The 23,362-nt window shown below is 52.1% G+C and overlaps 1 protein-coding gene across 7 annotated transcripts; it reads left to right on the top strand.

Annotated features, from left to right (window-relative positions):
- Nucleotides 1–844: 844 nt before the first annotated feature.
- On the top strand, nucleotides 845–21,670 carry LIG3 (DNA ligase 3). 7 transcript variants are annotated; one of them, XM_032843221.1, is made up of 20 exons: nucleotides 845–967; nucleotides 2,988–3,541; nucleotides 5,767–5,910; nucleotides 7,704–7,901; nucleotides 8,876–9,027; nucleotides 9,931–10,097; nucleotides 10,183–10,260; nucleotides 10,710–10,878; nucleotides 12,416–12,571; nucleotides 14,486–14,617; nucleotides 15,174–15,253; nucleotides 16,213–16,300; nucleotides 16,673–16,750; nucleotides 17,069–17,192; nucleotides 17,796–17,938; nucleotides 18,265–18,339; nucleotides 18,770–18,916; nucleotides 19,389–19,596; nucleotides 19,971–20,038; nucleotides 21,133–21,670. In XM_032843221.1, the coding sequence occupies exons 2-20, from the start codon at nucleotides 2,992–2,994 to the stop codon at nucleotides 21,364–21,366; spliced, it is 2,991 nt and encodes a 996-aa protein (XP_032699112.1). In that variant the 5' UTR covers nucleotides 845–967; nucleotides 2,988–2,991; the 3' UTR covers nucleotides 21,367–21,670. The 7 variants fall into 7 exon arrangements, with proteins under 7 accessions (XP_032699112.1, XP_032699114.1, XP_032699115.1 ...); XM_032843223.1 differs by having other exon boundaries at nucleotides 860–963; XM_032843224.1 differs by lacking the exon at nucleotides 845–967 and adding an exon at nucleotides 1,537–1,753.
- Nucleotides 21,671–23,362: the final 1,692 nt, after the last annotated feature.

Consider the following 23,362-nt stretch of genomic DNA (forward strand, 5'->3'; position numbering starts at 1 on the left):
GCCTGGGTGGCTCAGTGGGTTAAGCCTCTGCCTTCGGCTCAGGTCATGATCCCAGGGTCCTGAGATCAAGCCCTACATCGAGCCCTACATTGGGCTCTCTGCTCAGCGAGAGGCCTGCTTCCTCCTCTCTCTCTGCCTGCCTCTCTGCCTACTTGTGATCTCTGTCAAATAAATAAATAAAATCTTAAAAAAAAAAAAGCCAAGCTCTTTTTCACGTAGCACAGAATTCCCTCCAGAACCTGATTTTGGCTTACCTCTCTAACAATGACCGTTTGTTGTTCCCAAATGCCCGAACTCGAACTCTCTTTCTCTGAGCCTGACTCTTTTGTAAAAATAGCCATTCTAGTCCCTCAAAAAGTTGAGCTGAGGTTTAAGAGACAGTACACTTGGAACAATACGACGGTTTACTCTCCCCGTCACTCCTTTACACTTTAAACCTGTATATATCTAGTGCCTCTTTTCAAATCAGTACTATTTATTGAATACTTATTATGTACCAGGTACCGTGCAGGACACAGGAAATACAGAAAAATAGGTTGAAGGACGCATTCTTTGCTTTCCGCAAGCTCCTTACACTACACTTTCTCAACCATCTTTAAGGACTGGATCATCTCTGCCATCATGAACAAATCAGGGGGTCCTCCAAAGTTCAGACCGGGCTGAGACTCCAACTGCTACCATGTTCCCCCACCTCCGCTTTCCTCCGCCGCCATACCCCGCGGGAAACCACCCTAAAATTCCTTCCGCTTCCCAAACCCTCACTGCGCCTAACCTGACCACCGCCCAAGTGGTAGGCTGGGGGGCGGGGACGCGTGGAGGCACTTGGGCCCGGACCTCTGCGCCTGCGCGCTGCGGCGGGCTCTAGGACCCGGATTTAAAGAGACAGGCGCTACAACCGTCGTGGTGGTGTGCGGCCTGTGGGCGCCGAGTGTGAGGACTGCGGTGTGCGCCGGAGCTGGGAAGGCAGGTGAGGGGCCGGCGCGGCGGGCGCGACGGGCCCGGACAACCAGGAGGGCGGCGGCCTGGCGTCCCGGGGGTCCGGGGCTCGGCGCGGCCTGGGAACCGGCCACCTCGGCTCCTCCCCCGCCCTCCAGCCGAGCCCCGGGGCACACCCTCCGTGACGTGGCGGCCCCCCGGGAGCCCACGGGGTTGTCCCGTAGCTCCCCGGGACCCCCGCGGCTCCGTGAATGGGAGGGTTCCCGGGGCCCCTGTGGGGCCGCTCTAGCCCGCCCGGGTCTGCACGCCCGAAGCCGGTGCTCCCTGGTGCGAGCTTGGGCCCCTTCCCCCGCCCCGAGCTGTGTCCTTGCGCCCCCGGCCCACCGGAACCGAGGAACTCGCTTCCCCGCCTGCTCTGGGTAGCCCCTGCTCGCTACCGGAAGGCGTCGGGGAAGGCCCCCCGGGAACTGTGGCTGCAGGGCGCTCGCTTCCCACCCGGGCTGCGTTGGGGCCCCAGCGGTTTCGTTCTCGACCACCCTGGAGGGAACGCTGCGCCGCGGCCGCTGAGGGGGGCGGGCGGCGCGGGGCGGACGGGCTTGCTCCGAGCCTCATGGTGCCTCCTCGTGGCCCAGGTCGGCCTGGGCCTCGGGCCTCGGGCCCGTGGAGGGGAGGGGGGCACGCTACCCAAACGCTCTGCTGAGGACAGTGTGGAAGCCGAATTCGTTCTGAGCTCCTCCGATGGACCTGCCGGACTCACATACCGCACCACTGTAGTTCTTGAACTTCTCGGGGTTATAGACCGTCTCTCCAACAAAATGTGCATTTATGAATACGCGCATTTTGTGTACATTTTCAGGGAGTTCAGAGCCCACCCATCTCCCAGCCTTTCCATGGGCTCATTCTAATTTTCCCAGTCATCCCGTGAAGTAGGTATTATTTTCCGTATTTAGAAATGAGAAAACCGAGACGAAGATGAGTTAAGGGAGTTCTCAGAAATGAACAGTCCCTAAACTGGAAAGTCACCGTCCGCACTCCCAAACCCGATTCCCATCCACCTGCTTCCCACTATGGGAAGTAAAGCGGGCTTGTCGTTAAAAATCAATAAGGACTTCTACTACAAAGCATGTGCAGGTTGGAAATAATTTCCAGATATTTATAATTAGAACAATGAAAATACTTTGAAACCATGAATATAAAAAGGTCTGGAGGATACCGTGTGGACATAATCCCTGCTTTCATTTGGGGTGATTTATCATTCCTTTGATTCTTGGGTGTCCAGTTGCTTCAGCATTCGCTGATTCAAGTATATTATGAACAGGCTGATTGCCCATAGGGAGTCTCTGCTTGAAGGATAACTGCTTTACTGATGGTCTTAAGAGCTAATGTGTCCTGAACTTGTGCTCTATGCCCAGCTCTTTTCTGAGGGCTTTACTCTTAGAGTGACAAGTTAGGTAGTTTTGTTATCCACATTTTGACAGTTGAAGAAATTGAGGGAGGGAGAGGTTAGGTTAAGTAACCTACCAAGGTCACACAGCTAATGAGCTACAATATGAACCCAGGCATTCTGGTTCTAGATTCCATTTAACTGCCTCTCAAAATGGGTCATCTGATTACATCATAGATTGGTATAGTGACTTAATTATTTTCTGAGGGTGGCATATATGTTCTACTTCACGTTAAAAACCTCACGAACATCATGTAATTTTTCTTGGTGACTAGAAAGAAACTTCAGGATCTTGTAATATTTAACAGTCATCATCCATTAAAAGTATCAGGTATTGCTGATGGCCTGAGAAAAGCTTTTTTATGTTGTTTGGATTTGATTCTCTTGATTGTGATTTACTAGATGTACATGTGTACATTAGATATTTGAACCTCCTTCTGCAAACTGAACTTTCCTTTTGTTCATCCTGTACGCAATAAATCTTTAATGCTTTGGGAAATGTTTGGTTAGTCAGCATGGACTGTAGGAGGGCTGTGGGCTTTGGGGATGTTGTAGCCTAGCTCCTCATTTATATCTCACTCTTCTTGTGTCTTACACTTTCATGCAGCTGTATGACTTTGACTTTCAAGATCCTCTTCCCGTCAGCCCTCCGCGCACTGGGGCGAAAAGAACTGAGCCTGTTCCGAGAGCAACATCACTGGCCTGACAGAAGACAATTCAGCCATTGGTCAGAAACAGATCTGCTTGATGGGCCCTGCCTCCTCCAGAGAAGAAAGCCTGCTCTGTCATTCCAGGAAGGCCATCTAAGACCACGTGCCACCTGCCTTGTTTTCTTGCCAGGGGCGCATGTGGGACTCTGCAGTGGCCCCTGTGAGATGGCTGAGCAACGGTTCTGTGTGGACTATGCCAAGCGTGGCACAGCCGGCTGCAAAAAGTGCAAGGAAAAGATTGTGAAGGGGGTATGCAGGATCGGCAAAGTGGTGCCTAATCCCTTCTCAGAGTCCGGGGGCGATATGAAAGAGTGGTATCACATTAAATGCATGTTTGAGAAACTGGAGCGGGCTCGGGCCACCACAAAAAAAATTGAGGACCTCACAGAGCTGGAAGGCTGGGAAGAGCTGGAAGACAATGAGAAGGAACAGATAAGCCAGCACATTGCAGGTGGGTGGGGACCACTGCTTTTCCATCATAAGGGTGCTGAGAGAAAAAAGGATAGTAGAGTCCCATTTTTTTTCTTTCTTCTTTCCTTTTTTAATTTTTTGGAAAGAATTTCAAACTCAGAAAAGTTGTGAGAATAAAAAAAGAAAAAAGAAAGCTCATAAGCTTTTGCCTAAGACATACCTGTTAACATTTGTTCTCTTTGAGTTATCATTTGTGTTCTTATGTGCACTGTTCCTCTTTCCACACGTGCACAGCTTGTTTTTTTCCTGAACCATTTTAGAGTATGTTGCACATATTTTGGCCTTTGCCTTTAAATATTTTAGTGCATATATCTTTTTTTTTTTTAAGATTTTATTTATTTGACAGAGATCATAAATAGGCAGGGAGGCAGGCAGAGAGAGGAGAGGAAGCAGGTTCCCTGCTGAGCAGAGAGCCTGATGCGGGGCTTGATTCCAGGACCCTGGGATCATGACCTGAGCTGAAGGCAAACACTTTAACCCACTGAGCTACCCAGGCACCCCTTCAGTGCATGTATCTTAAGAACAGGAATATTCTCTCTTGTGACCATAACACAGCAATCAACTCTGGTAAATTGATCCTTTATGTAATACTTTAATGCACCATTTGTATTCCAGTTTTGTCTATTAGTCAAACAATATCTTTTGTAGCTTTTTTCCCCTTCACAGTAGAATCCCATTCTGGGATCAGGTATCACATTTTGTTGTCTCTTTGGCCTCCTTTAATCCAGAACTTTTCCATAGTTTTTCTTTCATCACATTGATATTTTTGAAGAATAGAGTACCTAGCATAACTCCCTCTTATCTTTCAATTTATTATCATATGGATTCACAGATTACTTTTTCCTGTGCTTATAATTTTACTATATTTTATTATTTCCGTACTTAATTGTCCCATATTGGGCCACTTGGGAAAGCCTTTGATCTGGTTTCTGTGTCCTGGATGCCTGCCTCTTTTTTTTTTTTTTTTTTTTTAATGTTTTAAAGTACTTTTTTACTTTATAGCATAATAGTATGCTCTTAGGCTTACCTTACTTTTTTTTTTTTTTTAAAGATTTTAATTAACCTCTACACCCATTGTGGGACTTGAACTCACAACCCCAAGATCAAGAGTCATGTACTCCACTGGCTGAGCCAGCCAGGTGCCCCTCTTAGGCTTACCTTATATGTATCCTACCACAGCTCTGGAACCAGCCCATTTCTCTGAAGAATGCTGGTTCCTATTAGTGGGGGAATGGCTTTAGAGACCAAAATCTAGATGCTGTGTATCCTTGTTGCCATGAGGTATCTTTGCCTTTAGACCTTTAAGCAGACAGAACTGGAAAAATAGATATTTACACACAAACACATGCGTATACACACGCAAACACATGCATATACACAGATACATATATATGCACACATATACATACATATTCACGTGTGTATATTTTAGAAATCTTACACCAATACTTCCAAATCCAGTTAGTCCTTTATGACCTTCCATGTGCTCATCTTTAAAGTAATATTCATATCTTCAATTAAGTATAGTTTTGGTCACTGTGGGAGGACTGTGGCAGTAGCTCTAAAAATGGGCACCTGCGTATCGTTGTTCTTTGAGAGGAGAAAAGACTTCGAGGAGAGAAAGCTACTTTGCATATACTTCTTTCTCAAGTTCCTCATACTGCCGTGCCCTGACTTGGCCATTGGCTCCAGCCTTTGCCACTTCTGACTAATCTTCAGAGGAAGAAAGTAGAGTCAAACTCACACAGCTCAAAAAACACAGCAGCTGGGACTTTCTGTGCCTGTGCCAATCTCATGCTCTGTTCTCCATCTTCATTTTACTTTTTTGTTAATCTGTAAATTGGGGCTATAAATTGGAGCTGAGATCCCCAGGTTTTATCTGTGGAAAGGGGGGTTCTGATTCTACTCAAATCTGGAGATCATCATATATGGGATAAGAGGTGGAGAGTGCTGATGAAAATATAAGTTACTAATAGTTAAAGAGTAATGGGGTCTTTTGTCCCCCGAACACTACCCCCCCAACCAGGACTCTCTTACCCACTACCTCCACTCAAGAAGTACAGCCAGTCCACAACCGACCTTGGAGTAATGCCGTAGTAGTAACTTACCCAGCAAGGCTGTTAAGAACAGTTGTTAAAATTCTTTGAAAGCTTTTCTCAGGGATCTTTCACTGAAACATACTTTTTCTGGGGGTGGGTCCTACAGATCTGTCTTCTAAGGCAACAGGCACACCAAAGAAGAAAGCCGTCGTCCAGGCTAAGCTGACAGCCACTGGCCAGGTGGCCTCTCCAGTGAAAGGTGCCTCACTCGTCACCAATAGCAACCCCCGGAAATTTTCTGGTTTTTCAGGTGAGAGATTAGAGATACTTTAGCTGTTACAGTCCTCCTAATTTGGAATCCTATTTGGGATTCTGGCTAAGAGTGAAAATTCTGTGCTACCAGTCGCCTCATTCATAATTCGCTTCCCTCTGATCAGGGGAAGGTAATGCCTTATTTTCAGCATTCCACTGGCATATTTTAAAATACATTAATCTCTGTTGCAGCCAAAAGATGTTTGTGTTTTCGAGACTTTTTCCCCCTTGAAGTAGTCACCTGGGTCAGATGGAGATGATTATAACCTGCCCTATAACTTCCTTGTATTTTGGTGATGAAAGCATTTTGAGAAATCGCATCCCTAACCTTGCCCAAACCAAAGATGAGAATGTGGAAGATGTCCTGCATGGCCTTACGTAATAGGTAGCATTGGGAAGGGGCTTTTACTTTGTAGCTTCGTCTGTTCTTCAGGTAACCTTGGGAAGTACTTTTATGAGGCCCATCTGACAAATGAGAAAGCTGGTGTCTGGTTCATTATGGAGTTAGTATTGACGGTGAGGTCTGCTTAACTCCCAACACCTGTGCTTTTTTACCCTGCACCCTGGTGCCCTTATTTGGAGACATTCTTGTGACTGACTCAGGTGAAGAAAGTAAAGGCAAACACATGGACTCAGAAGTTGTTTGGAGAGATAACTTTAAGTGAGTGAAAGAAGCACAGACTTGGAAGTCGGGAGACCTGGGTTCTGGTCCCAGGGCTGTCACATGACAGCTTGCTCAAGGGGGCAGGTGGCTTTCCCTCGGAGCCTCTGTGGCGTCATCTGAAGGGGGAACAGTAGTAGCTGCCTCCTTTACCCTACAGTATTCTCACGAGGACTACTGGAGAGAAGATTGCAAAAATTGCCTTGATTCTGTGGGATTTTCTTATTTTAAAACTCCGAGGTTTGTTTTTTGTTTGGTGGTAGGCCAAAGCCAGAAATACAGAGGGGTCGGCGTGGCAATAAGGACAGCACATTCCTGGATGGACCCGGGTCCCAGGGAGGGAAATTTGGGAGGAGCTGAGAGAAGTGGGGCATTCTAAAGTCTTGCAGCCTGCTCAGCATTGACGCTTTGGAATTTTGTCCCCTGAAATCCTCTTCAGATGCCAGGTCAGAGATGAGGATGGATTTAGAATTTACAGACCCCAGACAAGAGGAAGCTTACATCAGCAGCCTGCTTGCTAATGGCTCTCTTGCAAGCTTGCAGAACGAAATGTGCTGTATAAAGGAGGGGAGAGAGGGTCACTCAGGAGTTGTGCATTTATTTGGGGGTGTCTGGAGGAAAGTCTTGCTTGCTGACTACCTTTTATTTTGGCACTGAGAAGCAGGAATGGGTGGGTGGGACTGGCCAGGGCTCGGGCATGCCTTCTCTCATATGGGCTCCTCATAGAAGAGATGGAACCAGGTCATCTTTAAGGCTCCTTCCAGCCTGTCAGTCTGCGTCAGTCTCCCTCCAACTAACATGTCCCTTTGTTTCTTCTTCTGTCCTCATCCCCACTTTTCTGCAGCTTTACCATTGCTCTGAGGTTCGCTTGGTCTGTGCGGTGCTTGAGTAAAGAAACGCGCAGCAGCTGGGCCTCTGTACCGGTGTGAAGCCATTGTGTCTTTACCGTTAACCACTGTGATGCCTGTTGCCCTACCTGTGAGATGGGCATGAGGGCTTCCACCCCACAGGGCTAATTTGGGTGCTACAGTGCAGCTCCATATAGAGTGCCAGCAGAGTGCTTCCTAGTTTCCCTTTCTTCCGTCTCAGCAAAGCAGATGAATCATCCCTGTTGTTTCTCTCTCCAACAGCCAAGCCCAACAACTCTGGGGCAGCCCGTGCAAGCCCTCCCCCTAAGGCAAGTCTGTCCTCAAGCAGATGTGACCCCAAGCACAAGGATTGTCTGCTACGTGAGTTTCGGAAGTTGTGTGCCATGGTGGCTGAGAATCCTAGCTACAACACGAAGACCCAGATCATCCAGGACTTTCTTCGGAAAGGTTCAGCAGGAGGTGGGGCCTAGAACATCTTGGATGGGCTTTTCCTCTGAAGAGCTCAGAGCCATGGCTGGTTTCATTGCCGTGTGAATCGTACAGTTGCACGGGACCTCATGCTTGATTTAATCCTTTGTTAATACCGTCTTGAAATTCCCTGTTTCTCTTTTTTTTTTAATTATTTTTTAAAGGTTTTATTGGAAGAGAGCGGGCTTGAGAGCTTGCACGCAGGGGTGGGGGAGGGAGGGAGGGAGAAGCAAACTCCCCGCTGAGCAGGGAGTCTGAATCCGGGCTTGATCGGGGACTCTGGGATCACAACCCGAGCCAAAGGCAAATGCCCAGCCAACTGAGCCACCCAGGTGTCCTAAATATTTTTCATTTTTAAGTAATCTCTATACCCAACGGTGGGGCTCGAACTTACAACCTGAGATCAAGAGTTGCATGCTCTGTCAACTGCACCAGCCAGGCGCCCCTTGAAATTCTTAATAATTTTGAGCTGAGAACTCTATATTTTTACTTCTTATTGGGCCCCATGAAGAATGCACCGGTTCTGCTCAGAGCACATTGGTATCGCTACTCTTCTGCCCTTACTTTATCCCCAGGAGGCTAGAAGAACATGTGCATTTGACCAAGAGGAAAGTTTACTGTCCTGCACGTTTGATCAGATTTTTGTGACCCGTGTGCACAGCTGGAATAGAATCTTCCAGTTCCTTGATTCATCTGACAAATCATCACTGAGCATCTGTAATGTGCTCCTTACTGGGGACGCTGAACTGGAAGTTTGGCCCTGCCCTGTGGGAGCTCAGCCAGAGGAGGGAGACACGTGAGCCACAAGCCACCAAATGCTATGGCCTCTAGCACTGTAATGAAAACGCACACGGCATTTTGGCAGCACAGACCATGACGTAGACCTCTCTCTCGGTTCCTTGAGTTTGTATATGTATTAGTTTAAGCTCCATTTCTCAGGAAGGCCTCCATTCTTCTGTCTCCAGATGGTTTCCACGGTGACGTGTACCTAACAGTGAAGCTGCTGCTGCCAGGTGTTATTAAGAGTGTGTACAACTTGAACGATAAGCAGATTGTGAAGCTTTTCAGCCGCATTTTTAACTGCAACCCAGATGATATGGCACGAGACCTAGAGCAGGTCAGAGGAAAAGGAGGGTAGGCGGCGTTCCAGGTGGGGTTCTGCCAAGCCAGGCACCTGAAACCTCTTTTTTCTGGTTGGGGCACATACTGTTTTGGGAAACTGAAACCTGTTTGAGCAAGCTTCCTTTATGAGAGCTGAATGTGAGGTGACAGCTGTCAGTTTCACAAGGTTCTGAGGACTGCAGTCCTACTCCTGCAGAGCCCCGAGAGGCCTGGATCTTGAGGGACTGGATTTCAGACCTCCCATAGTCTCTCCTAGGGTTGCCATTCTGGACCCTACTTTTTCTTGCTTTTTTTCAGTATAACTTGGTATAACATTCAGCTTTTGTTTGTTCATGACTCCAGCTTTGGCAACATGGAAAGTTTCTATTCAGGCACTCCCCCCACCCCTTTATCTGTTGACCATATTTGTTTCTTAGTTAAAATTCTTTATTTTTTAAAAATATTTTCCTTTTGAGAGAGAAGAGGGGGGGTCGTGGGGGACAAGCACTGGGAGGGAAAGAATCTTAAGCACGCTCCACGCCCAGTATGTGAGCCCAAGAGGGGGCTCAGTCTCACAACCCTGAGATCATGACCTGAGCCGAAATCAAGAGTCAAACACTTAATTGCCTGAACCACCCAGGTGTCCCTCTAGGTTCAGGTTCTAACAGGAATCAGATTGGCTCAGTTCTGGATTAGTCCTTGCATCATCCCTCAGTGAAGGCAGGTGGCCAGATCCTGTGGTGGATAGAGGTGCCCTTTCCAGGAACTGTGGGTGGGATAGATTCTCCAAGAACGAGGTTAATATGTGTGTGGTGGGGACAGAAGTGAGGTTTAAAATCTGGTTCATCTTTCGTCTTGGGGGCTGGAGGGATACACTTAGCCACTCTGGGGTTACAGCCATTTTGGTTTTTGGAGACAGGGCGACGTGTCAGAGACAATCAGAGTCTTCTTTGAGCAGAGCAAGTCGTTCCCCCCAGCTGCCAAGAGCCTCCTTACCATCCAGGAGGTGGACGAGTTCCTCCTCCGGCTCTCCAGGCTCACCAGGGAGGAGGAGCAGCAGCAGGCCCTGCAGGACATTGCCTCCAGGTGGGGGAGCTGCCTGATGGGGATGGGCATAGGGAGATGGAGTCACCGGGGAAGGAAGACCAAGTTGAATGTCCCTCACCCCTAGGTGTACAGCCAATGACCTCAAGTGCATCATCAGATTGATCAAACATGATCTGAAAATGAACTCAGGTGCAAAGCACGTGTGAGTACCAGCCCTCCCTTGACAGCCAAGCTGCTCACTTCCTTTGTTGCCATCTGGCGTCAGGACTTCAGAGTCCTGAGGTAGATTCAAGTCCTAATTCCTCCTTGCTCCTTGCTGCTTGGCCCATCACTTGGACCTAGCTCAGCCTATCTTTTCTCATATAAAATGTCATGATGACCTTCTCACGCAGTTGTTAGAATTGAAAGTACAGAATAGATTTAGTAAATCTGTCTGAATTGCTTGCCCACTCCAGCCCGTCTTTGCTAAGGTGGCATCCACATAGACCCAGGATCTCAAAACTGCTAAGTTTTGCGAGAGCATTTTCCCTTGCGAAAGGCTTTAGACAGTGGAACATTAGCTTTCCCACTATACTGAGATCCCTCCTTTCTGTGAGAACTGACCGGTGGTTTTTGTTTCTTCTGTTTCTTCGCTCCTCTCTGCCTTGACAGGTTAGATGCCCTTGACCCCAATGCCTATGAAGCCTTCAAAGCCTCGCGCAACCTGCAGGACGTGGTGGAGAGGGTCCTCCGCAATGAGCAGGAGGTGGAGAAGGAGCCAGGCCGGAGACGAGCTCTGAGCGTCCAGGCTTCCCTGATGACACCAGTGCAGCCCATGCTGGTAAGGCTGCTGCTCTGGCCCCGCTCCAGATGTTCTGATCTTCCGTGTGAGATCTGGAGTGAAATTCTTGGGGCCAGGCACAGTGCAGATGTGAATCTCCACAGGGCTCTAAAGGTGAAGGAGAAGACCATGTGGTTTAGCAGAGACGTCTAAGCTTGAGGCCTAGCTCGGCCACCAGCAGGGTATAGGATCTTGAATGAGTTGCTTAGCCTTTCTGGGTTTTTCATTTCCTCATGTGAATGTGGTACGAAACCTTCTGAAGCATCTACTTAGCGTGGCTGACTGGTCATCTTTCCTGAAGACAGCTGAGTGTGTTAATTAACTCCTAAGTTTCTGTGACCTACCCCGAAGTAGCTCTGAGAGGTGACGGCAGAGCTTGGCTTCCGAGGATCAGGGGCCTTGGCCTCTTCCTTCTGGAAAGAGGAAGCTTAAGGAATGAAGATCATGTCTGACCAAGATCATCTTGAGCCTCTGCTCATTTCATGAGAACTGGGCTTCCCTTTCTATGTTGGTTCCTCTGTGCAATGGGGGCCTCCACCAGTGCTGCCATGCCCAGTGAGAGCCGTGGGGTTGCCCCAGCAGGGCGTAGTGACTTTCGTGAGCTCTGCCTGTGCGTTACATATTACAGCCTGTGGTTAGGCTTCTGTGTTTGGGTTAGGGAAGTGTCCTATCTTGCCCGGAATGTGGGACAGCCAGCCCCAAAGTAGTGGGATCTCCATCCTGGGGACAGGACTTCTGTCACCCGCAGTAGTGGCCTTTCTGCCCTTTATAGGAATTCTTCTTGGAGTCTGTTTTAAAACCTCTCATTTATTCTAAGTGTGGCATGGGGTAGATAGCTTTGTGCTGAACCACACAGACTTTGGAGTTGGGCCCAGCCGTGAGTGTCATTCCTGCCCTAGATGAGCTGTATACCTTTAAGTGGGGACTTAGGCTCTTCAAGCTTCTGTTTTCCCATCCATAGAATGAAATCCATGTCTCTCACGTAAGATAGCACATCAGGGATGCAGCGAAATTATGTGTATGACCTGACATGTACAACCCCCACCGCTGAGATGGTTGGCCATCGTCAGCTTGAGTCAGGATGGCTCTAGGAAGTGAAGAAGCCCTCCTGTGTCCTGTCCTAGGGATCCCTGGCCGCTGCCACCCTGCCAGCCTCCCTGTCACCTACACCCTCTCCTCCCCTCTATACACCTCCTGTGCTGAGATAACTGATGCATTTAATAGCAAGCCAAGGCTGTGCAAGATCCTGAATTACTGAGAAAAAAATGAAATGCTGTTTCAGTGGAATTTTATTTGCTCTAAAATAGACCACGTTTGTGGTCCTCAAAAAGCCAGCTCCCGTGTCTGCTGCTGCAACGCTGTAGTCCGAATATGGCACTGCCTAGCCTTGTCCATTCCCCTTGCCTCTTCAGCGGCCTGGTCTCAGGTTATCCTCTGGTCGGCAGGCCCCAGGACCTGGACTCTGGGGCTGTCCATGCTGAGCAGCCCCACTGAGGAGCACCTGTAAGTCTCCAGGCTTTTCTTTCCCCACCCCAAGGCTGAGGCCTGCAAGTCCATCGAGCACGCGATGAAGAAGTGTCCTAATGGCATGTTTTCTGAGATCAAGTACGATGGGGAGCGAGTGCAGGTGCATAAGAACGGGGACCACTTCAACTACTTCAGCCGCAGCCTCAAGCCTGTCCTGCCTCACAAGGTATGGGTCCCTTCCTCTCTGCAGGGACTAGCCTTCTCTTCCTGCCCTGAAGAACCTCAAGGTTGGGGTTCCATAGTCATTTCAGCTCTGGGCCGTAGTTGAGTTTATTTTGTAGTCATTGAAGGAATCTATTTGTTTTTGGAGTCTTATAGTGAAGGGCTGCTCCATGGGGACAGCTGAAGAGCCCAGACATGGGTTAGTCAGCACAGAGCCCCAAGGGACGGTGACGCTCCCCTTGCCCACAGTGATGCTAGGACAGTGAGCTCACCTGGCAAGTGACTTGCAGTGCTTGTCTTTTGTGTTTCCATGTCCTATGTGCTCCCCAGTGCTAAATTACCTCCCGGGGACAGAGGGCTGGTAGGCTGTCCTTCATGAGTCTGTTTGATAAACCTTTATTGAGGGCTTAGTCTGGGCTAGGCACTGTTCTTGGTAGTGGGTGTGCAGTAGTGAAAAAAGGACAGAAGTACTTGGAAGCTTACATTCTGATGTAAACACAGTCCAGCGGGGACAAATGAGAGCCCAGACTCCTGTCCTTTAAGGGGCATTAAGAACCTCACCCCTTAGTCCTTCTCAGCACCCAGGGCCTCTGTGAGTCTTTGGACTTTCCTCAGGGAAAAGCAGCTGGAACATCTGGCCCCAGTAGCTAGTGAGTAATGGGACTTCCTGTGCTAGCTGCCCCTTCTCTACTAGGACCGACTCCATTCTTTTTTTTTTTTTTTTTTTTTTTTTTTTTAAGATTTTATTTATTTATTTGACAGACAGAGATCACAAGTAGAGAGGCAGGCAGAGAGAGAGGAAGGGAAGCCGGCTCCCTGCCGAGCAGAGAGCCCGATGCGGGGCTCGATCCCAGGATCCTGGGATCATGGCCTGAGCCGAAGGTAGAGGCTTTAACCCACTGAGCCACCCAGGCACCAGCACTGACTCCATTCTTCAGAGCCCTGGGGGTGAAGGGGATGTGTCTTGGGACTCCTGTGCTGCCCTCACCCTTGCCTTCCTGCTGGACCTCTGAGCATTGGGCTGTTCATTTCAGGTGTCCGGAGGAGAGCTAAGCATTGGCCTCCGTGGGGCCCAGTAAAACTGCCCCGGAACTGCTCCTGGGGAGCTGCCCGGTGGGCCCCTCTGTTACCTGGAAGAAGTCTGGGCCCTGCTCTCCCTCATCAGCTGTCCTGGGTCTCTCTTGTACTTGTGATTTGTAAGGAGCTGGGTTGAGGATTGAAGCCAAGTGGGACAGCGGGACAGGCCTTTCCTGTCCCCACTCCAAGCATCATAGGTTGTGAGGGCCTGTGTGCCCTGCCCAGGGGAGGACTTAGGCCCAGTCGTGCTCTCTGGAACTCACCACTGGCAGCACTTGGCAGGGGCCGCCCTGGGTTCAGTGGGACTACTCCCTGAACAGGATCCCAGAGACTGGGGTCCTGCCTGTATCGGGAAAGACTCTGGATTGCAAACATCCTCTCTTACTCATCTAGAAGCTGGCTATGGGTTCTGAGCTCCCACTCGGAGAAGACCCTCCTGTTTCCTTGCTGCTCTGGAGAGGGTTCATTTACTCCTTTCCATCCATCTTTTTATAAAAGCTCACCTGTTCTCCCCCACAAATGTCTGCCTGCCCATGTTTATTCCTCCCTTCCACGTTTGTCCACCCCTACCTCCTCCTCCACATACTTTCTTCCTTTTTCCCCCCAACTCTCCTCCATGGCCCAGAGTGGTTCCATCCAGGCTGACCTTTTCCTGGGTCGCAAACGCGCCTCTCCTCTCGTCTTAGTGGCTGCTAAGGCATAGGTGTGTTTTGCACATGAGTTTGGCTTCCACATTATTGGTGTTCTGTGTTCATTCTGGGGCCTGGCTCTTGCTTTCGGCTCAGCTTTAGGTCACTGCCACCTGTTCTTCCCTCACTTGAGTCCCCTTTCTGCCCCCCAGGTGGCCCACTTCAAGGACTACATCCCTCAGGCTTTTCCTGGAGGCCACAGCATGATCTTGGACTCCGAGGTGCTCTTGATCGACACGAAGACGGGCAAACCGCTGCCCTTTGGGACTCTTGGAGTGCACAAGGTACCGGCCCGGCACCCGGTGTGCAGGACTGAGCTGCTGTGAGCACGTGTACATGTATCTTTGTGTGCCCTTGCTCTTGGCGGAGGGGAATCCGCTCAGGGTGGGGCTTATTCTTTGTTTCTGAGCTATTTCTGAATTTAGCCCCAAGTTTAGACATGTTTTTTGTTTTTTACATAAAAGGAGCTAGTATTGGGAACTCAGAATTGGGTTGGTTTCCATTTTGGACTGTCTGCCAAGTGCCCTTGTGGCCTGGGGGCTTCCGAACACATACAGGACTGTTCTGTCCACTGCTTCCCGGGTCCGTGTTTTTTGTTTTAAAGATTTTATTTATTTATTTGACAGAGACACAGCAAGAGAGGGAACACAGGCAGGGGGAGTGGGAGAGGGAAAGCAGGCTTCTGGCCAAGCAGGGAGCCTGATGTGGGGCTCGATCCCAGGACACTGGGATCATGACCTGAGCTGAAGGCAGACGCTTAACAACTGAGCCACCTGGGTCCATGTTTTATACCCACTTATTTTGGGCCTCATTTATCTACTGCCTCGTTTCCCCTTACAGAAAGCTGCCTTCCAGGATGCTAATGTTTGCCTGTTTGTTTTTGATTGTATCTACTTCAATGATGTCAGCCTGATGGACAGGTAGAGATCTGCTTTTGGTTCCTGGGCTAGGAGGGGTGGGGGTTCAGGTTGCACAGGGAGGAGGGGAAGGGGCTGAAGCATATGCCTCTTTGTACCCAAGAACTGGGGGGAGGGAGCCGAGAGGTTGCATACTTGCCACACACTCCGCTCCCCACCGACTGTGAGAGCCGTTTTGCTGACTGGGTCTCCTGAGAGCTTAATTCAGAGAGGAAACCCAGATCCCCCCAGAAGTTTCTGTGCTCTAGCAAAGTGGACTATTGAGAGAAACAAACTGTGAACACTGTAGGGTCTCAGACAGCACCCATGGGGGCATAAGGCAGATGCTTTTTAGCCCGGTTTTGCTTTCGGGAGAGGTGGCCAGGAAGCTGCAACTAGAAGACGCCTGGAGGTGGGGACCATCTGAGGGAGAACTAGCGGTCTTGACTTAACTGCATGCAGGTTCTTGGGTATGAGAAACCAGGATTGGCCCCTTGCACACCCAGACATGTGTCCCTGCTCCCACCCTCCTACACTGGCCCCGTCACTGAGTGGGGAGGGGGAGAAGATAAGAGGGGAAGGGGAAAGACTTGGTGGGCCTTGGACTTCGGTCCAGAGAACCACCCGGCCTTGGGCTCGGGGGCCAGCGGTGGTGGGGTGGCGGCTGCATGGATGAAAAATGAGAGTCGGAGTTATTTTTCATGTGGGACCAGATGGTCTGGGCTAGAGGCCAGTTCTCCCGCGGCTCCATGACAGAAACAGGCACTGCAAGGATGAAGTGGCTTTGTACGACAGCTCATGGTTGTCCGTGTTCGGTTGCAAGGGAACCCTTATCATCCCAACAGGCAGAGCTGTGAGGCTGGGGGCTTGGAGCCACGGCAGACCCTGTCTTGAAGCCGCAGTTGGTTATGCCCCGCCCTCCTCAACACTCTGAATGGGGTGGGAGGGTCCTGACCTGACCTCCGCTCTCTCGTGCCCATTAGGCCTCTGTGTGAGCGGCGGAAGTTTCTTCATGATAACATGGTTGAAATTCCCAATCGGATCATGTTCTCAGAAATGAAGCAAGTCACTGTGAGTAAAGACCCCACCCCAGACAGCAGCCTGGTGGTTCAAAAGCAGGGCAGACAACCTCTGGTCAGATGTGACGGGGAGAATGAGTCCTCATTTTCTCACGGGGGCTGCCTCTACGTATAGGTTGTTTCCTAGTCTCCACCTACAAGGACAGGGCCTGAAACATCCTTCCTAGCTGGGCTCCCTGTGTCTCAAAGCTGCAGCCACTTTCTGGCTGGGAGAACTCCTGCTTTGCAAGACCATTGTTCATGTGTTCAAGTTGGGTATTTGCAGCATGTGCTTTACTAGTGTGCAAAAGGGAACCACCACCACCTTCCCACCGTGGTGCTCTCTGTTCGCACACCAACCTTAGCGTCTCTCTGTTACCCTCAGAAAGCTGCAGACCTGGCTGACATGATCAACCGGGTCATCCGAGAGGGGCTGGAAGGGCTGGTGCTGAAGGATGTGAAGGTGAGCGGCTCGCACCCTGAGCTTGCTTTCTCCCACGGGCTCTCGGCCTCCCCCAGCCTTTCCAGCCCTGGCCAGCAGAGGGCGGTGGCGGCTGAGGTGGCCAGGGTTGGGTGCGGCAGGGCCGCCTTTCCAGGGTTTCACGGGCTCTGTTCCAGATCTGGAGGATGGGTTCCTGTCTGTTCCCTGGGACGGCAGCTGAGGGCTCTTGCTCAGAGTGGAGTGGGCACTGGTAAAGCCGATATGTCAAATGAAGAGGTAAATCCCACCCTCCTAGAGTTTCCATTCTAGTTTGAGGTCTCTCTCCTGCTCTTCCCTCAGGGTACATATGAGCCTGGAAAGCGGCACTGGCTGAAAGTGAAGAAAGACTATTTGAACGAGGGGGCCATGGCTGACACAGCTGACCTGGTGGTCCTTGGGGCCTTCTATGGGCAAGGGAGCAAAGGTCAGGATGGCCTCCAGCCCCCGGGATGGTACTTCTTTGAAAGGCACCACCACTCAAGGTGTAGCTGGCCTTTTTATCGGCTTGATCTGCCAGCACGGCCGGTCATGATGCCCACAGCTGTGGGATCAGGGGCCCCAACCCAGCATGTCACCTAGGCAGGGACACTGGAGAGTTACAGACTTGGGCAGGGAGGGGTCAGGCACGAATACCCCATGCTGTTTGGCACAAAGAAGCTCACCGTTGGCTAGTTTCTGGGGGCCTAGTCACTTTCTCCTTAGGGAAAAACCTCAAAATCTCCTGACTGGCAGGAAAGCTGGGCTCTGAGGAGTCAACTGTGTGCTAGACTCTATTTCATTTTTTACTCCTCACCTGAGCTTAACAAGTTATACATGATGAGCTCCAGTTTACTGAAAAGGAGAATGGGGCTTGTATAGGTTAAACTTGTACAGCTAGCGGGAGGTAGGCCCAGGAGGTGAGCTCGGCTCTCTGACGCCAAGGCTCAGGTCTTTCCCCTCCAGCAGGCTGCCCCTCACTGGGCATGTGGGGCTGGTGGCAGTGGCTCCCTCCATCCACCATTTAACTCACCCGTGTTCCCGCCCCCAGGTGGCATGATGTCCATCTTCCTCATGGGCTGCTATGACCCAAGCAGCCAGAAGTGGTGCACGGTCACCAAGTGCGCAGGAGGCCATGATGACGCAACCCTCGCCCGCCTGCAGAAGGAACTGGACATGGTGAAGATCAGCAAGGTGAGGAAGGGCGCTGTTCGGCCCAGACACCTGGACTGGACCTTGTCCCCGAGACTGGTTGTGCTTATCGTTTATCTGTGTCCGCAGAAAGGAGAGCTGCTGCTTGGCCATGGGAACTGTAGACCTTTAGAGGCTTTGAGGGCCGACCTTGTGGAAACTGGCCCGCATGCCCCCCTGGCCACGCCCTCTCGGGGCAGGGAGGATCCCATGGGGTGAGGGTCAGCTTTCTGTGAAAAGTCACCTCTTCACACAAGCCCCTCACGAAGGGGGGTTTAAGTTTTGTTTTGGCTTGGGAAGGGCCCAGGACCGGATCTTTTCTTTTCCAGGATCCCAGCAAGATACCCAGCTGGCTGAAAATCAACAAGATCTACTATCCTGACTTTATAGTCCCAGACCCAAAGGTACCAGCCAAGGGGCCTGGGCGCCTCCTGCCCGCAGGAAGAGCTTGCAGATTGGCCCCACAGAGAGCCATCTCAGCCTCACTGACAGCCCAGCCCAGGATGGGGATCTGGACTGTTCAGCCAAGGGACGGGCTAGTCCACACTGAGGAATTGTCCTTAGTAGGGGCAGGATGAGACCAGCCATCCCCTAGACACACAGAAATGGTTTGCTCTGGAAGCTACCTGGGCCACTTCCTTCCATGCACTGACAGAGAAACTGAGGCCCAAAAGGAGAGCTGGAACTTCCCTTGGGTCCCATAGCATCAGCAGCAACAGTGGGACTAGAACCCATCTCCAGCCTGTTAGCCAGTGCTGGTCTGTATTGCTTCTTGCTGGTTGGTGGTGGTGGGGTGGGGGGGTTCCTTCTTAACCAGTGACTGAATCCTGACAGAAAGCTGCCGTGTGGGAGATCACAGGGGCGGAGTTCTCCAAGTCTGAGGCTCACACAGCCGATGGGATCTCCATCCGATTCCCACGTTGCACCCGCATCCGTGATGATAAGGACTGGAAATCTGCCACTAACCTCCCCCAACTCAAGGTGCCAACGTCTAGTGCATGTGTGTTGTCCCCCACTGTCCCAGCCTCGGAACCCTGGCTCTCTGGCCTGCTCATGTGTTCTCTTCTCCCCCCGCCCCCCCGTATGTCTCTGCCCAATCCCCCACCGCCATCCACTGAGACAGGGCACAGAGGGCAGTGGAGGGAGACCTGCCTGCCGCAGGGCCTCAGAGGAGAGAGCGGAGTGTGCTGTTCTCAGGCTCCTGCTCTACTGCTCAGGGCTGGGCCCCAGGCTATAGACTACGATGCTGTTAAGAACCAGGGGACAGAGAACAGTGATTTGTACCCATGATCCAAGGAATGGCCAAAATTTAGAAAAGCACCAAGAAAGCCAGCCTCTATTCCCTGCCATTTCTCTCTCCTCTATTCCTCAGCCCCATGGGCCTAACCCGCTTCAGAGGCCGGTGGCTAGGAAGAGGATGAGAGCCCCTGGCATTCGGTGTCACCCCCCACAGGAACTGTACCAGCTGTCCAAGGAGAGAGCGGACTTCATGGTGGCGGCCGGAGAGGAGGGGAGCTCCACCACAGGGGGCAGCAGCGGAGAGAACCAGGGTACCGCGGGGCCTGCGGGGGCTCACAAGGACTCCAAGGCCTCCCCGAAGCAGCCCTCCACCAGTGCCAAGAAGGCAGGAGGAAGGCCGAGTAGCCCCAACAGCAGAGGTGGTAAGGGGGTGGGTGGTGGAGTGTGCTGTGAGGGCAGAGCTCAGAGGACGGGGACCCAGTCTTGCCAGGCAGCTCTGAGGTCACACGGTTCGCTCTGTCCACTGCCGCAGACCCGGAACCCATTCCTGTGGTGTGTCCAGCCACGGGCCCCTCCATCTGCTCAGTAGAACTGAGTGACCAGCTCCTGGGAGAGCCCGTCAGACCTGGGGATGAACCGCCTCCGAGCTAGAGGCCTTACCCGCCGAGAGCCTCCTTGGCCAGCTCCCCCAGGCTCCCAGCAGAGCCGGGACCTGGCCTCTCCCTCGGCTGCCCTGAGCTCAGGGGTAGCAGCTTTCCTCCCCACTCTGGTTCTCATCGCAGGCTGTCTCCCACAGGCCACCAGCGGACTCTGAAAGTGGGGCAGAAGCGGAAGGCTCCCGATGAGACTGCGTGCCCAGCAAAGGTGAGGGGAAGAATGGCAGTGTCCCAGGGGCCCTTCTGGCCCGGAGCTTCGTGTTCCCAGCCCTCTGCCCTTGGGCACTGGGAGGAGTGAAGGTGTTTTGGGGACTGACGGCCAGACCCTGTGGCCTGCGGTAGCTGCTCACCCACCCCGGGCCTGTCCCGCGGGACAGCCGCTCCACCCTGTGCCCTCTCGTTGCCTTGCAGAGGCGGCCGGCCAGCCCGCACAGAGGAAGGAGAGCCGTGCCAGCAGGCAGGAGATAGAACAGCCCGGCCTCACTGAGAGAGGCTGCAGGCGCCCAGCGGGCTGCGGGTCCCAAGTCCCAGTTTGCATTAAAGAGAAGGGAGAGAGCCCGGTCTGGGTGGAGTGCAGCTGTGTGAGTTTGTGCTCAGGGCCAAAGCAGAACCAGCCCCACCCCGAGGAGCAGGGCAGGGGCACTGGCCAGGTGACTGGCCTCCTACCTGCAACGCCCTTCCCTTGTCCTCCCCCGTTTGTCTTTGGTCTGAAAACAGCCGTTGAATGTGGCAGTTAGGCTCAGCCCTGGGGGAGCTGCTGGCCCACAGGGTACAGAGGTAAACACTGGATCTCTGTCCGGTGTGATGGACCCAACAGTCCTCCTCCCCCTAGCCAAAGCCAGCATCGGAGATTGCCAAGTGGAGTCTGCACCCAGTCCCCAGCAGAAGTAGGGAACTTTTCCCATCTTTTCCCTACCGGAAGCCCCTGCCCCCGTCCACAGCAGAGCAGGGCTCCTAACCGCCATGTCTAGCTGCCTGTGTGCTGCGCACTGCTCCGTCGGCCAGCGTCACGGAGTCTGAGAGCCACTGGCCCTGCCCCCTGGGTGGTGCTATAATAGACACATTCTCCTCTTCTCCAGGTCCCCAGTGTGGGGACCCAGCCACGCTCCCTCCTTTTCCTCTAGACTGATGCGGTATGTGCCCTCTGGAGTGGCTGGGGGACTGGGGCTTTGATACATGGTCCTTTCCTCCAGTCAGCTCTGAGATGGCTCCCTCCGTCTCTGGCTCTGGTTCTCAGACCTCCTTCCTGCCTGCCTGTGCTGCGCTGGGTGGAGCCCCGGCCTGACCGCTGCGCATTTGCAGGTGCTGCTGGACATCTTCACTGGGGTGCGGCTCTACCTGCCACCCTCCACACCAGACTTCGGCCGTCTCAGACGCTACTTTGTGGCATTCGATGGGGACCTGGTGCAGGAATTTGACATGGCCTCAGCCACACATGTGCTGGGTAGCAGGGACAAGAACCCTGAGGCCCAGCAGGTCTCCCCGGAGTGGATTTGGGCCTGTATCCGGAAACGAAGGCTGGTGGCCCCCTGCTAGGACTGCGGCCCTCCCTCGCCCTTGGCCACACACGCTCTGCTTCATTTGGGGGTGAGCCTGGGCCAGCAGGCGAAGGCAAGAACACAGTGGTGGGGCCTGGGGGAGGGTGGCGGTGGGGGGTGGGGAAACGGCCTTTCTTCTCCAAGCTGTGCGTCTTCCAGAACTTACCAGCTGTGGTCTCTTCCCAGCCAGGACTTCATGGCTGCGGGTGCCGCCGGGGAAGTCTGTGTCTCCTGCTGGTTTACATAGATCTTTCCGATCTGGGTGCTGGTTTGGTTGTATTTCCGTTTTCTTTAAAAAAAAATTTTTTTTTTTCTATAAATAAAAATACCTTTCAGTTACCCGGTCCTTCACCCCTTCTCCCCCGTAGGCCCCCCTAGTGGTCAGGCACGGAGTGACGCTGAGCTGTTGAAGCTCAGAGCACAGCCACCTGCCCCTTCACTTGCAGGCTGGTTTTAAAGTTGTATTTAAAAGACTGCTCTCAGAAATGTTATTATTTGGCAAGACTGTATTCAGCCTGGCCCTTTTTGCCAGGAATGTAGCCTCCTTTGAAAGAAAACAAAATGAATTTTATGACTTAATTCTCTGTGTTCTCCTCTTACAGGGTGTGGGTCCTGGTTTGAAGGGAGGGAACCAGGATCAGGTAGGAAAACAGGGCTTTATAAGAAATGGGAGGTTATTGGAGCTACTCCTCTGGGAAATACAGGACTCCAGGAGGCTCTGCCTTCCCCCACATTTGGAAACAAGACTGGTCTTTAAGATAAAAAACCCACTCAAGGACAAAACCTATACGGCCTCCTTACCAAGAAAGGCTCCCATGCCACCCGAGGCTGGTTTATTGGAATAAAAGGAAAACAGTTCCGTGGAGAGGACTGTATTCAGTAGAACTTTCCGTGGCAATGGAAACACCTTGTAGATCTTCCCTGGCCAAAATAAATGAGGCACGCGTAGCCACCTATCAGGTGCTCAGCAGCCGACACGACGGAAGAACTCAAGTTTTGGTTTTACCTCGGCCTTCCAAGGTCACGTGGGGCTAGGAACAGCCACGCTGGCTGGCGCAGCACCAGGCCTGGTTCACACCTGAGTTCTTGAGCGTGTGACCCTCTGTCCCTCCCAGAGGCGTGGGGAGAATGGCCCCTAAATCCACAGGCTGCTGCCAAGAGCGCACGAACGCTGGCCGCTTCACGGGACGCAGCCAGCACGGGCCTGGCTCAGTCATGTCAAGCTGGGACAGGCTCCTCAGGTGGTCTCCTCGTTCCAGACTGGCATCCGGGAGTTCAGTTCTGCTGACTCTTTATAGAGTCCGTTCTCTTTTTTCTTACTAGCAACAGGTTGTCAGGCTCATTTGTCCATCCCCTGTGAGTTAAGGTAATGAGTCTCAACTTCCGGAACACGCTTGAGTGGGCCTGTAAGATGGAGTACCACTACCTCCTCCAGGGTGCTCAACTAAGCCAGTATTCTACTGGGAGGCTGCTAGTCAGACTAGAGGCCAGCCCTAACCCGATCTGGGGGTCTCTACCTGCCCGTTAAGATGTGTTGGGAAGAGGGAGCAGGAGGGATTGGTACTGCCCTGACTGGCCCAGCACACTGGTGTTTTTGAATAGGCACCATTCAGTCTAGCGAGAGTACGGAGAATAAGACTCCCTTTATTCTCTCCTTTGCAGAGACAAAAGCCACTGCTTTGAGCACTGACCTACATAAATTTCCATCCCCCTCTCCAGCCTCCTCAAGCCAAGCTGCCAGATGGGGCAGCAGAACAAAGCATCCCCCCTGGCATTCTGCCAGAGGACACTGCCCCTGCCCTTTGACCCCACTGCCCCAGACCCAGCCCCACCTGTCCTGACATGTGGCTTACACTTAGGATGCACGCTCGCAGCACCAGGGCCCTGCCAGCCACTGGGGAGCAGCTCAGTAATGAGTTTGGCCCAGAGGCCCTTTCTGGCCTCGTTGGGTGCTCTCTCCAATTCCCTGTTGAAGGTGTTAGGTCTCTTTCCTT

This window comes from Lontra canadensis, unplaced genomic scaffold (genome assembly GCF_010015895.1).
Source record: "Lontra canadensis isolate GAN:19392208 unplaced genomic scaffold, GSC_riverotter_1.0 scaffold137, whole genome shotgun sequence".
Classification (NCBI taxonomy): Eukaryota; Metazoa; Chordata; class Mammalia; order Carnivora; family Mustelidae; genus Lontra; species Lontra canadensis.

Bases quoted from the DNA above. Each gene is read 5' to 3' on its own strand.
- LIG3 (XM_032843221.1), top strand. From the start codon at position 2,992: ATGACTTTGACTTTCAAGATCCTCTTCCCGTCAGCCCTCCGCGCACTG. The intron at 16,751-17,068 runs GTGAGCGGCTCG...CTCTTCCCTCAG, and splicing joins TGGTGCTGAAGGATGTGAAG to GGTACATATGAGCCTGGAAA. The intron at 18,917-19,388 runs GTGCCAACGTCT...CACCCCCCACAG, and splicing joins CTAACCTCCCCCAACTCAAG to GAACTGTACCAGCTGTCCAA.